General features: G+C 50.9%; 1 protein-coding gene across 1 annotated transcript; it reads right to left on the bottom strand.

Moving 5' to 3' along the window:
• Positions 1-3987: 3987 nt before the first annotated feature.
• Positions 3988-11684, bottom strand: ETHE1 (ETHE1 persulfide dioxygenase). Its single transcript, XM_044434902.1, has 7 exons — positions 11542-11684; positions 10539-10683; positions 8183-8331; positions 7110-7239; positions 6162-6251; positions 5310-5426; positions 3988-4523 (listed from the first exon to the last, which is right to left on the bottom strand). The coding sequence occupies exons 1-7, from the start codon at positions 11644-11646 to the stop codon at positions 4471-4473; spliced, it is 789 nt and encodes a 262-aa protein (XP_044290837.1). The 5' UTR covers positions 11647-11684; the 3' UTR covers positions 3988-4470.
• Between the last annotated feature and the right edge of the window lie 1378 nt (positions 11685-13062).

Consider the following 13062-nt stretch of genomic DNA (forward strand, 5'->3'; position numbering starts at 1 on the left):
TCTTTGGATATCTATTAGCACATGCACATTTTATGCAAATCACTGCCCTCCTATTTGGTGATTCATAAGCAACTACCCTATCAGCATTTCAGTGAGCTGGAGGGGCATGTGACAAACAGCTGGGTGTTCCATAATATGCAAGCTTTTGTCTGTCAGCTTTGTTATTGCTTATAAATTAACATTGTACTCTTCCATGGGGACTGCCCTCTTTTTATGATGTGTCCCATCTTACCTACTGTTTTAGAAAGCCAGGGCTACAGTGCGGCTGCAATTGAAGAGGGTATTTGTGTGTTTAATTAAGGAACCCTCAACTGTAGTAGAGGGCAGTGGGCATTGCCCAAGTGGGATTCCAGTTAAATAAAAAATTTCAACCTAAAAAAAAAAAATTCAACCTAAACTGCTCAGCTTCAGCAGAGTTCCATCTCCCGAAGCTCTCAGACCACCCCCCAGGCCAATTTATAGGGTTAAAAGGTGGGCCCCTTGTCCCAGGTTCTCATTTGTACCCTGTGGAGAAAGACCCAGGATGATATCAAGCACTGCATAATCTCACAGTCTGGTCTGCATGGGAAAACCAGTTCCTTCAAACAAACGCACACTTAGGTTGACAATTCAAAACATGCCTTCTCTTGTCTGGTTTTGCTCTCCTGTTCCTGCCTTACAGCTTCCCTTGCAAAATCTCTGGGAAACACAGACTTCTATGGGAAAGTCGTGCAGGTGGGAGAGAGAAAAACGGCTTCTAAGTATGAAAATAAAGGCTGGCTTGTTCTGATAAAGACGGCAACAAGAAGTGCCCTCGGATGCCTCAGGTGAGTCGTTTATCTCTCCCTTTCAGTCGTCTGATGACAAATAAATTGCCACTTACCACACATACAAAGCCAGGCGATTTCTCTCCTGGCCTCCCTCAACTGGAGTTTGCACGGAAGCAGGCCAAATTTTGTGCATACTCAAAAGAATCCAGTTAAGATCCACAACCTGGGCATCTGCCCACATACAATTATACTAATTGTATAATTATATAATTATACAATTATACTAATTGCACCTTGGGTGCCATTGGGTGACCCCAGATAAAATGAGGGTGTCAGGACAAGGGTGAACATCACTGGAAGACCATGTGGGTCAACTCTGGCCCGTTGCCTGCTCGGTAGAGGAAACATGGCCCTTTCGTTTGCTAATGAATAAGTTCTTTCTGGGCAGCTTGCAACATCCCATGGAGTGCAACTTAAAAGTGGGGAGACATTCCAGGTTGCTCACCTGTCTTAAGCTGGTGCACAGATGTATCTCCAGGACCAAAGGAATTGTTGGAGAGGAGAAGAAGAAATCTGTCGTGAAGAGTATAATTAGGACAGCACTACGGCAAAAAGGAAAAGATCATAAAGCTCACTTCCTGCTTATTTTTAACTTAGATTTCGCTTGTAAACTCAATTGAGCCCTATGGAAAGATAATCCAGCAGCTGCATGAAAGCGCTGGTTTTTAATTAGAATGCAAATATTCTCTAATTAAATGGGTTTGCACTAACCCGTCACAAACAATGTTCACATTTGAAAGTCCCTTGATTGCCTGGCTCACTCGCCAGTGCCAAGAAGCCTTGAGGATCCACTTCAAGTGGGCGATGCCATCAGTCCTGCCCAAAAAAGGCGGGGGCAAGGCTGGCTCCCCACTTTCCTTTCCTTCTCCAAAAAGCTGAACTTCCAATTCCTAGTTGCATAAAAATCCACACATTTCCAAACAACCGACCGCTTGCATCTGGCCAGCTGCTCACAGGCTTTGCTTTCTGTCATGTTAATCAAGTTTCCGAATGTCTCTTGTGAGGTATACACCACACAATCCGATACACAGGCCACACAATCACATTTCCACTGAGAACAGCTGTTCTGGAATCTTCTGACTCGTTTTAAGGGGAGAGTCCGTGTGGGGTGGTGGCAAGAGGGCTGGACTGGGGACCTGCGAGAACTGGGTTCTAATCCCCACTGGGCTATGAAGCTCCATGATTGACCAGCCTAACCTGCCTCGCAGGGTTGTTGTTGTGAGGATAAGATAGAGCTCAGTGACTCGTCTTGAGGTCATCACACAAGGAAAAAAGGCAGGCGATAAATGCCATGTAAGAATAATCATATGCAGCAATTTGGAGTCAGGCATTTCTAAGAAGAGATCTGCACCTAAGCCAAGAAAAATTTTATTATTTTAAACACTCCGAAAATCCAAATGCATTAAAAAGCATGATTGAAACACAATGATGAACGATATTAGCAGCACCCAACCCAACAACCAGGTGTTTGTATCGAAGAAAGGTCTAAAGGAGGAGTGTGCTCCAGACATTTTGGACTACAGCTCCTAGAATCCCTGATCATGGTGGAAGGGGCTGATGGGGATTGTGGCCCAAGGCATCAAAACCGTCCTGGGTTTTCTGCGCTGATCCTAAAGATGTACCCTGCTAGCTGAGCTGGGCTTTGGTTGTGGCCTGTGTGGGGGGATCAGAAGGTTGAAGGCTAAGGAGGCGACTGCAAAGAGGTCTTTGGAAGGGCGAGTGGAAGAGCTTCCAACAGGTGAGACCGCAAATGTTGCAGGAAAGGACAGGTTCTCTCAGGTGAAGCCTTGAGCTGCACAGCAAGCGCATCACTTGGTGCAGCTGGAGGAACAACGGGCAAAGTATCCAGCTTTGATCATGGCTATCGGCATGCTGGGACCTCCCCAGGGAGCGGGCTGAGCGTACAAAACAGATGGTGAAAACCACCCCGAGCAACACAACTTTCGGCGTAGCCAATGGCCATGTAGCAGAGGGTGATGACAGCTGTAGTGAGAGACAGAGCGCACCAGGTCATTGGGGATGATGGTCTAGATGACCTTGGCTTACTAAAACAGCTGTCTAAACAGCCCCCCTACCCCCACCCATTAAAAGTGCAGAGCCTTAACAAGACAATGGGAAACCGGAGTGACTCCAGATGTTGCTGGACTACAATTCCCACCACCCCCACTGTTGGCCATGCTGGCTGAGGCTGATGGGAATCTGAAGTCCAACAGTACCTAGAGAGTCACACATTGCCCACCCAGGGACAATCCCTGTACCATTAGGAAGAGAGTAATCTTTTTGGGTAGTTCTAGCATTCTTGAAAGCAACCGAACATCAGCCTGGCGGGACAACATCACCCCTTGCTTATCCCGCCTTGGCTAACTGGTTCAGGACTGGAACTGAAAGTGCACCCTGGCAGCACTTGCCTGCTTCTTCCTCTATTTTTTCTGCCCATCCAGTGGGAGAAACAGATGATTTTCAAACCAGAAAAATGGCAGGGAGAGCAAGCAGATGAGCAGCAGGCTCTGCTTGGATATGCAGGCAATGACACGCAGTTTGGGCTCATTGGTATAAAAACCCACCAACAAACAAACAAGAAATCCTGAACTCCTGTGAAGTTCAGGTTCAGAGTCACTGCTCACCAGAGTTCCCGTGAGGAAACACTGCCATCTAGTGGTCGGCTGTGAAATTAATGCAGGACCATCAGCCTGCATGGTAGGTGGCCTCCCCCAGGGATTTTGAACTACAACTCCCATGCTCTCTGACCATTGGCAGTACTGGCTGGGCTTTATTAGAGTTGCACCCAAGACATCTGAAAGCAAGGGAATGCCTAGCTCTGCTCTGCATGTCCGAAAAAACTCCTTCCCTGCACTCCTTCCCATACTGAGGAACACAACATAGAAGTCGTCATTTCCTCGGCATCCTGTCCCTGAAATCTTCCCTATTCCTGTAGCACAGAAATGCAATCATTATTACTCTATTATGCTCCTAGAGAGTGGAGTCATCTCAGGGTCCAAGGATGCTAAAACACCTGGGATCAAGGTGGCCAGAACCTGAAAGCTTTCAAGTTGTTACCACATTGCAGGAAACCCTTCTGGCCAAGGAGTTATTCTAGAGCATATTTTGCAAAACTGGTCATCCTGCCCCCATCAGCGTTCTTATCTACAAGCAGCTTGACACATCAGGCAACCGCAGCTAGTGAAAAACAAATGCCATTTATTTCCTCAGCAACAAGAGCATCTGCACACAAAACCCTCTTCCCCTGAGTTTCAGCTGTTCACAGTTTCTGATCCACACAGAGAATCCAAACAAAGAAATTTCAGCGCAATCTGGGCTTGAAGGGAATGGAATGAAGGACCAGCTTGGGCCACGAATGTCCAGCACTTTTTGCACTAGCAAAAAGGCCCTGCAAGAACAGGGCCAAAGAGGGATCAGAGTTAAGAGTCAGAGATGGGTGATTCGTCATAGAAGTATCAGGTTGCGTGCGTGGGTGAGGAACCAAAACAAGCAATTCTTCTGTGTGCTTCTCCACGGAATGTCCTTGTCATCTTCTCTCATCGCTTGCTGTGTGGGTTTTCGCATACCGAGAAAGCGTCGCACTGCTTCGAAGGGGCCGGTCAGAGGCCACGCAGCCGTGTTCTCCATGAAACAGGCAGGGCCTGGAGGGAAAAGCGTGCAGCTAGGCAACTGTATCTTGAACTCCACACTTGAGGTTTGCAGGGACCGCAAAATCTGCAAAAAGTCAAAGAACAGACATATTATCCCACAGTCCAACAGCGAGAGCTGCCTGCTTGTGCCGGGGAGCCAAATATTTTGGCTCAAGAGCTACATGCAGCGCTGAGCAGTGGATCTAAGGGTATGTGTGAATGCGCAGAAAGAACAACCTGCCACTGATCAAGGTCAAGAGGAGGTGCTGTAAGGTTAACCGCCCTCTCCAGGTCATTCTGATCCGAAATTCTCCTGCTCCTTTTAGCAAGGAAAACTGCAATCTGCTCTCAGCCCTTCAGCCAAAAGCGAGCAAGACACTTCTTGTAAATGGCCCAGGGGACAGCTGAGGGCCACGTGAGCTGCCACAGGAGACGTGTCTGAACACCGAATGCACGAGTCCAGGATTCCTGCCCTTCAGAGCAGCCAGGTCCTTAACACCCTGAACAGCCAGATCCACCTTCTCCAAAGCAAGTCCCCCAGAGCTCAGCAGGACCTGCCCTCAAGTAAGTGTTACAGAATTGCAGCTTTAAGGCAGACCCAACCCTAGTCATGTTTACTCAGAAGTAAGTCCCAGTGTTCTGTGGGGCAGGAGAATCTTCGTGGCGTGGGTATCCACATGAAAAGCCATTCCATCGCCCCAGGAAACCTGCGTTCTACAAGGAAACCGCTAGCCGAATTCTCAGCACCCTGGCCCGGCTAAACTTCCCAGGATCCTTTGCAGGAAGGCCACACTGGCTAGGCAGACTGCAGTGTCGTCAGGCCCGAGACTCTGCTCTTCCGCCAGGCCTGGGCAGCCGAAGGCGGCCTCACCGATCTGCTTGGGCTTGGGCAAGTTCAGGTTGTTCATGAGCTCCACAAAGGCCTCCTTGGGCAACGTCAGGCGAGGATTCAGGGTTCGCTCTTCCTCTACTGTGGACACCATCTGGCCTGCAAGGGAAGGTCATGGTAAGACGGCAAAGACTCTTGCACAAGAGTTTATTGCGAAGGAAGTTCTTGCAGACTGCGGCAGGACAGACTGAGACGGAGAGATAACGATGAACACATTGTCAACTCTGGCAGGGAATTCTGTATACTTGGCGGTTTATTTGCTTCTGTTAAATTTTTGGGAGTTAGAAAGCCTTGCTGATCTATTGCAAACCACCCAGAGATCAAGCAATAGTTTCTATATCGGTGCGGGTGTTCAAGGACAGGCTGGACGTCCACATGGTGGGCATGTCGTGAGCGGAGCCGGCTGGTGCCGGAGGTCAGACTAGATGGCCTGGGAGACCCCTTCTGACTCGCTCTGTTTCTATGTTTCTGATCTACGTATTGCCCACCTAAGCTCTAACAGACATAACACAAAAGGAAGGTGACATAAGGAGGTTAGAGGAAAACAGGCACACTCAAGCCATATAGATATTCTTATAATGATCAAATGGAAACAGTTCACGAACTGGAGGATAATATATATTTGTTGACATGCATTCTAGTCCCTAAAAGCTTATGCCACAGTAAATCTGCTAGTCCCTAAATTTCTACAAGACTCTGTCTGGCCGCAAGTGACTAATACAGAAGGTTCCTTTCAAGGAGAGTGAAGTGTAAGAGCCTGCATTTTCATCCTCCGCCACCTATAACCCCCACCCCCCAGAACCCCCTCCCATTAGAGCGGAGCCCCCAACTCACCCGTATAGTCATGGGCAGGGTAGATGAGGCAGTCTCCGGGGAGTGTGAAGATTTTCTCGTGCACTGAGTGATACAAGGTCACCGGGTTACCTGGTAGAGAAACGGAGCCAGCTGAGCTCAAAGGGCACCGAGAGAATGCCAGCACCCTCTGCTTCGTTTGCGCACTGGATCTTTAGCAGAGCAAATCGACATGCTCCACCCAGGCTTTCAGTGAACACGCCGAAAAGAGCGCAAGACTGCCCCTGATGGGGGGGGGGGGTCCTCTAGCCACCGCAGGCCACCTGTTGCACATTCAGTGCCCAGGGCCCCAGTGCAAAGCCATCCTCTGCCTGCTTATGAAGCTCCATCCTGGACAGCCACCTGCACCCAAACAAGAACAGTTTCCAAAGTAAAACAGAATGTGGCCATTCCCGTATCCATACACGACTGAGCGCCAGAACGATGCTCCGTGCAATTTCAGCTCCTCGTCAACTTGAGAGCTGCGAACTGAGTTGGGGGAGGGTCCCCCCCGCCTGCCCGCAGCTTCCACTTTTGAAGTGAGTGACAATTTGTATTTCTTAAAGCCAGGTGAATCTGCATAAATCCTGCCCTTCTCTTGCATAAAGACAAACTGAGCAAGCTCCAGAACGAGGCTGGGATCGATGCAAATTGCCCTGGTGTTAAAGTATACGAGATGCCGCTTGGTTTCACAGTGCAAGACGGTGCCGTGGCTCGAAGCGCATCCGGTGCCTGGCTGGGCGGATGGGATGGGATCCAAGGGACTGAGCTGGGCCATTCTGCTGGGCGTGACACCCCTCTGCAGCGTGCTTGCTCACCACAAGGGCAGCTGGGCCAAATCCAGTGGGCCCCAGACAGATCCAGCCCTACACAGACATTCCCTGTTATACAGGGCTCCGTTCTCCCAGACGCGGCCGCACTCTCTCCTCCTCTCCGGCAAGACAGCCATACCTTGCTGGAAGTCTGTCCGTCCACAGCCCCGGATCAGGAGGGCGTCCCCAGTGAAAGCCATGCCCTTGTCATTCAGCACATAGGTCAGGCAACCATCAGTGTGTCCAGGGGTGGAACGCGCTTCCAGGGCCTGCAGTGGCAGTAGGAGAAGCCATGGGACCCTCCCTTATTCCGGATCCCCTGGCCAGGCTGCCCACCATGTCCAATTCAGTGAAAGAAACATAGGGAAAAAAGGGAGGCAGAGGGGGCCTCCGAGGCCATCTAGTCCGACCCAGGCTCCAGCCAGCTCTGCTCATGTAATCCCCAGCATGTGGTTGTCCAACCTTTCCTTGAACACTCTCACTGACGGGGCCTCAACCACCTCCCTTGGAAGCCCATTCCATATCCTAAAAAAAGCAGCAAGAATCCATCCTAAATAAGCAGCAAGAGTCACTCCTACCTAATTTGGCTAGAAAGCATCCCCTGAACAAATGATGCTCCCAACCAACAACAGTCCTGTGAAATGTTCGCTGTTATGCCCATTGCAGCAGAGATGACTTGATGTACCAACTTGCTGCAGAATAAGCACACAAGCAAGAGAGCGGAGCGCCCAAAACCAGCATGTGGCCGCTGAGCCGCGCTTACGACAGACACACGCCTGGCCTGCAACTGGGAGAGGCGAGTGGGCAGGAGAAAGCAGGACTCCGCTGGAAAAGGACTCAAGAGGCAGGTGCCACCAGGATTAAGGCCCAAGCTAAGCGACTGAGCAACGAGGGGGAGGTATCAATGTGCTGGGGAGAGGTTTGCAGATGTACCAAAACCCCTTTAAAGATCTTTAAAATACAGTAACTCAGGGGGCAATGCGCTCCATCCCCAGTCAGCTGAGTATGTTCAGCAGTGCTGCAGACAAATTTAACTTTCTGCTTTAAAAGAAAAGGTAAGAGAGGATGACAGGAATTAAGCCCCCTGCTTGGAGAGAAGGGTCGGCTGAATCCCTGAGCAGGAAACTCTTGCTAGGTGGGATAAGATAATGCATTATTTGCTGCCAGTCCCATCATACTATCTGTTCTCCAGCCCTCTGCCCACATACTTACAAAAGCTCCAAACTGGAGGGTATGCCCCTCCTGGATGAGAATGTCAGCCGAGGCCCCGCTGTGCTTGGAGATGACGCTCCGGCAGCCGGGAAGCAGCTTCTTCAGAAGTCCTGTGCCCGTGATGTGATCCGCATGGCAGTGGGTGTTGACTGAGGGCGAGAGAGGAGGAAAAGGCCGTCGTGAGAGCCAGTGTGGCACAGTGGTGAAGAGCGTGGGACTGGGACTCAGGCGATCCGGATTCTAGTCCCCACTCAGCCATGGAGCCAAGGGGGTGACTTTGGGCCTGTCACAGACACTCAGCCCAACCTACCTCACAGGGTTGTTGTTGTGGGGATGAGATAGAGGAGGAGAATGATGTAAGCTGCCTTGAGCCCTTTGTAATAATCCAATAAATAAATACATGGTTCCCATTGCGACATAGCAGCGACCCCACCCTCTCTTAACCAGGCAGCCTTTGGCCACTCTCTTAACCTTGGCAAGTATGAACAACACACCCATGAATTCCTGTTTGGCACCCAAAATTTATTGTCAGCCCCAGGTTTGCTTACAGAAGAGAAGGCCTCCTCCATACACATGCCAAGATCCTACAGGGTCACAGCTCCGTGGGACAGACCCACCTGCTTTTGCACGCAGAAGGCGCTGGGGTCAACCCCGGCTTCTCCAGACAAAGGAATCCCCCCTGCAGTGCTGGTGGGACACTGCGGCCAGCTGGTGTTGACTATATTGGGCTAGACGGGCCTGCAGCCTGACTCTAGGAGGCATCTTCCCGTGTGCCTGTGGCACTCTGGCTCCAGGAGGCCAGCGAGCCTCCCTTCCTTACCACTGGCATTCCACCAGCATGAGCGCACAAGTCCTGAGACTCTGTGTAACAGGATGGGATAGAAAAGCTTTAAACCAATCAATCAAGAAGAAGAAAAGCCCTGCTGGATCAGACCAGGGGCCTATCGCAGCCTTCCCCAACCTGGCGCCCTCCAGAACTGCTGGGATTGTAACTCCCATCATCCCCAACCAGCATGACGATGGCCTGTCTAACAGGTAGGTCTGATCTGCCTTGTCTCACATTCTGTACCCACAGTGGCCAAGCAACGCTTACAGGAAACCCACGAACACATCAGAGATTTGTATAAAGTTATTACGACGCAAGTATCTTTTCTCATGCCCACAACACGGACTTTGGCTTTCTTCGCAGTGGCTGGGCACTGTGCCACTGCCTTCACTGAGCTCACGCCATCACCCCGAGGTCCCTTTCCTGATCAGTTCAGGCTCATTAGCAGTTATGTGAAGCTAGGATCCAGGTACACCTCCTCATGGGTAGATTGTGGCATTATATTGTTCCTTCCCTGGATGCCACCAAATTTTACCTCACTGAAGTCGAGAGAGGCAGAGGGAGAAAGAGAGGATAAAGCTCTGGTATTGGCATCATAACACCACGTCCAAAGTCAAAACACCAACCTCCACCTTCCAAACCAGACAGACAGAAATGGCACAGTTCCTGCTACAAGCAGGCTTCATCCAACAGAGCACCCTCCAGCTGGGTTAAACTACAACTCCCATAATCCCCAGGCAGCACGGAAGGCAGCAAATTTGGCAAGTTTCAGTGCCATGCTGAGACCTTTGCGTTTGCTAAGTTCTTCTGTGTTTAGCTTAATGTCAGCAGCTCTTGAGTTTAATTATTGTTTGAGCTGCCGAACATTGTTAACTTTATTATTTTATGGTTCCATTTTTAAGAAGATGCACTTAACATGGTTTCATCTTCCAAAAGACACAAATCCTGAATTTTATCTGGTGAACATCCACCAACTGCCATGCAGAACATGCTTCAAATAAAGTAAGGAAGTATACATTTCTTTATGCCGTTTTTCAGTGTCTTGTGAGAGCCAGTGTGGTTAGACAGTTGGACTGGGACTCAGGAGTTGTACAAGTTCTCATAAGTTCTAGGTCCCACCCAGCCATGAAGCTCTCTGGGGCAATACAGGGCCAATCACTGACTTTCAGCCTACCCTACCTTACAGGATTGTTGTGAAAATAAAATGCAGAGAAGTATTTGAGCTAAAAAGGCAGCATGAACCAAGCACGCTACTCAAATTTCACTAGGCTTTAAGAGCCTTCTGCCTTCCAAATCGAAGCAGCAGCAATCCTGGAATGTTTATGCTATCTAGCAGCAGAAAGCAACACCGCCTCTTTCCTTCTCATGTTAACTTCATCCCTCATCCCCATGGAGGCCAGTTTTTACCCCTTGAAGCTTTTGGAACTGTTCCCAAAATTCCCCGTGGAATGTTTTAAGTTGAAGTTCCAGCATTACAAAAATAAATACAAGGATAGAAAAAGGAGCAGCAAAATACAAACTGGAACTCACCTGCATAGAGCAAATTAAGCCCAAGCTGCTTCACCAACGTTGAATCTCTCTTGGCCGTTTCCAGAACTGGATCTATCAGGACGGCTTCCTTGGTCTTTGCATCTGCCAGCAAGTAGGTGTACGTGAAGCTTTCCTTTTCGAAGAGCTTATGGAGAGAAAGAAGGCCTCTGGTTAGCTCCTGCACATGGTTCCTTGAACTCAGTGGGATGCCCTTTAAACTATGTGGACAGCCAGGCTGCTAGAAGGAAGCTTTCGACACCCAGGAAATAAAACGCAGGAGTCTCGATTGCTAGCTGTTTGCTAAGTCACCATCAAACTGATCTCAATACTGGAGAGCAAGAACATATAGTGTTGATTTAGTTACCGGCACACAATTACTATTGCATCAGTATGGTACAGTGGTTAGAGGGCTGGACTGAGAATTCGGGAGATCAGGGTTCTAGTCCCTGAGCAGCCAGGAGGCTCACCACTGGCCTTTAAGTTAGTCACTGATTCTTCACCTGACCTACCTCACAGGGTTGTTGTGAGGACAAAACTTTAAAAGGAGTGCTATATAGACTGCCTTAGGTTCTTTGCAAGAAAAAAGGCGGGCTACAAATTTAATCAAAATATAATAATCAACTAGGCTGATTTGCATCTCGGGGTGTTCCAGCAGACCTCCAGCGTTTTTCTTCAACATCTGGCTCTCCGAGCTTATGCAGACTAAGTTTCTCCCCCAGCTGTTGGATTCCGGAGAAGAAAGCCCTGACCTGTTGGAATTCTGCGTGCAATGCAACCGTTCGGAGGCAGAGGAGCACTATGAGAGGCGACGAGTTGGCAACCCGCGGCCAGCATGGCCATCCTCGCAAGGGTTCCTCCCTCGGAGCCTCTGCCGCTGCTTCCATCGCCTTCCCCGCGGCCCCTTCGCCCTCGGGCGGAGGCTGGCGGCGCGCCCCTGCAGCGCGGCGCTGCGCTGCGCACCTGGAGCGGGGGGGGGGGCGCGGGGGCGGTCCAGTCGGCTCACCTGTCGGAAAAGCAGCCCCCCGCGCTGGGCGGAGCGGGCGCAGGAGCGGCGCTGGGCCTGCACGGCGGCGGCGAGCGCGGCCGGGCACCTCCGCGCCGGCCACATCGGGGCAGCCTGCGGATCGCGCGCCGGCTCTCGAGGAAACGCGGCGAGGGGAGGCGCGCGGGCCCTTTACGAGGCGCGAGGCTGGGCGGCAGGCGGGGAAGGGCCGCGGCCCGGGAGGAGCGGCGGCCCGCAGCGGGGCAGGGCTCGGCCCCTTAAAGGGACAGGCGCACGCGGCGGGGAGGGCGCTGGCGAGGCGCCCTGGGCCGGAGGGGCCCTCTCTGCGCGCGTCCCCCCGGCGCGGCGGACGGGGCGCCTGGGTCGCTGCCGTGTCCGCGCCTGGCCGTTGCACGCGAGTAGGGCAGAGGTGCCCGTCGCCCTGCTGAAATAACCTACAGTAATGATCGCGCGCCTCATTTCAAGGGGGGCTGCAAGAGCCACCCCCCCCGATTTGTAGAAAGCCCCCTGCCTGCCCCTGGCCGCCACGCTGCTGTCGAGGGGCACTTGCTGAAATGAAGGCACGGACCCCAACGAACTCCCTTGCATCGGTTCCTTCTGGACCCGTTGGCCCGCCGCCCATACCTGTTTTCACTTTATTTGCAGGTATACGGTGTGCTTATTGCATCTGCATTTTGTACTATGCATGGTTGTAAGCCACGCGGAGAGCTGCTGCTGTGATGGGATGGAAATAAAATAAGCATTGATCGCACAGTCTTTTGCTTCCTGTTGCTCCTGCCTCGTCCCTTAAATCTTTATGCCTGTGGGGTTGTTTTCTTTGAAGTCAAATGCCCTCCTCTTGTATGGCCTCTTTCTTTGTTACAAAGAGGGGTGTCCTTAGACAGGGCCCCCTGAGGACACACCCAGGAAGATTTGGAAGCATATGCAAATTAGCAAATGCAAATTTCTGCCTTTTTTTTAATGTCCTGTAGGCCTGAGCAACTGTTTCCTGTTCACAGGGCGCGCACACCCCCAAGACTTGGCTTCCTAATCACTGTCACCAGCTGTGATTGCTTTTCCTTTAATTGCTGCCGGTAGAGTGATAGCGCAACTCAGAATTGCAAAACCAACGCGGCTTACACAATCTTCCTCCTCTCCGTGTTATCCTCACTATACGCCTGTGTGGTAAATTAGCTGAGAGTTCATGACTGGCCCAAAGTCACAAGTGACCTTCACGGTGAAGTGAGGACTAGAACCTGGATCTCTCAAGTTCCAGTCTGATGCCCTAACCACTACTCACACTGCCTATTACTGCATTTTCTATTCTATTGGGTTGTAGGCATTGCTGCAGAGCTACTGCCACTGGGTAGTATAGAATGAAATTAATAATAAAAATGGGCAGCATTCAGTTTAAACAGTTCAATGATAACCTTGCAGGGCAGGTTAGATTGAGGGACAGTGCCCTGTCCTGACGTCATCCAGCAAGTCTGGGGGCTGAGTGGGAATATACACCCCGCGGATCTCCTCACCACCTGGCCAGTG

The sequence above is a fragment of the Varanus komodoensis genome, unplaced genomic scaffold (assembly GCF_004798865.1).
Source record: "Varanus komodoensis strain SLA01 unplaced genomic scaffold, ASM479886v1 scaffold29_1, whole genome shotgun sequence".
NCBI classification, from domain to species: Eukaryota; Metazoa; Chordata; class Lepidosauria; order Squamata; family Varanidae; genus Varanus; species Varanus komodoensis.

Excerpts from the sequence above, each read along its gene's own strand:
- ETHE1 (XM_044434902.1), bottom strand. The coding sequence starts at position 11,646 with ATGTGGCCGGCGCGGAGGTGCCCGGCCGCGCTCGCCGCCGCCGTGCAG. Across the intron at positions 8,332-10,538 it reads GCTTAATTTGCTCTATGCAG|TCAACACCCACTGCCATGCG; the intron begins GTGAGTTCCAGT and ends TCTCGCCCTCAG. Across the intron at positions 4,524-5,309 it reads GCCCAAGCCCAAGCAGATCG|ATTTTGCGGTCCCTGCAAAC; the intron begins GTGAGGCCGCCT and ends GACTTTTTGCAG.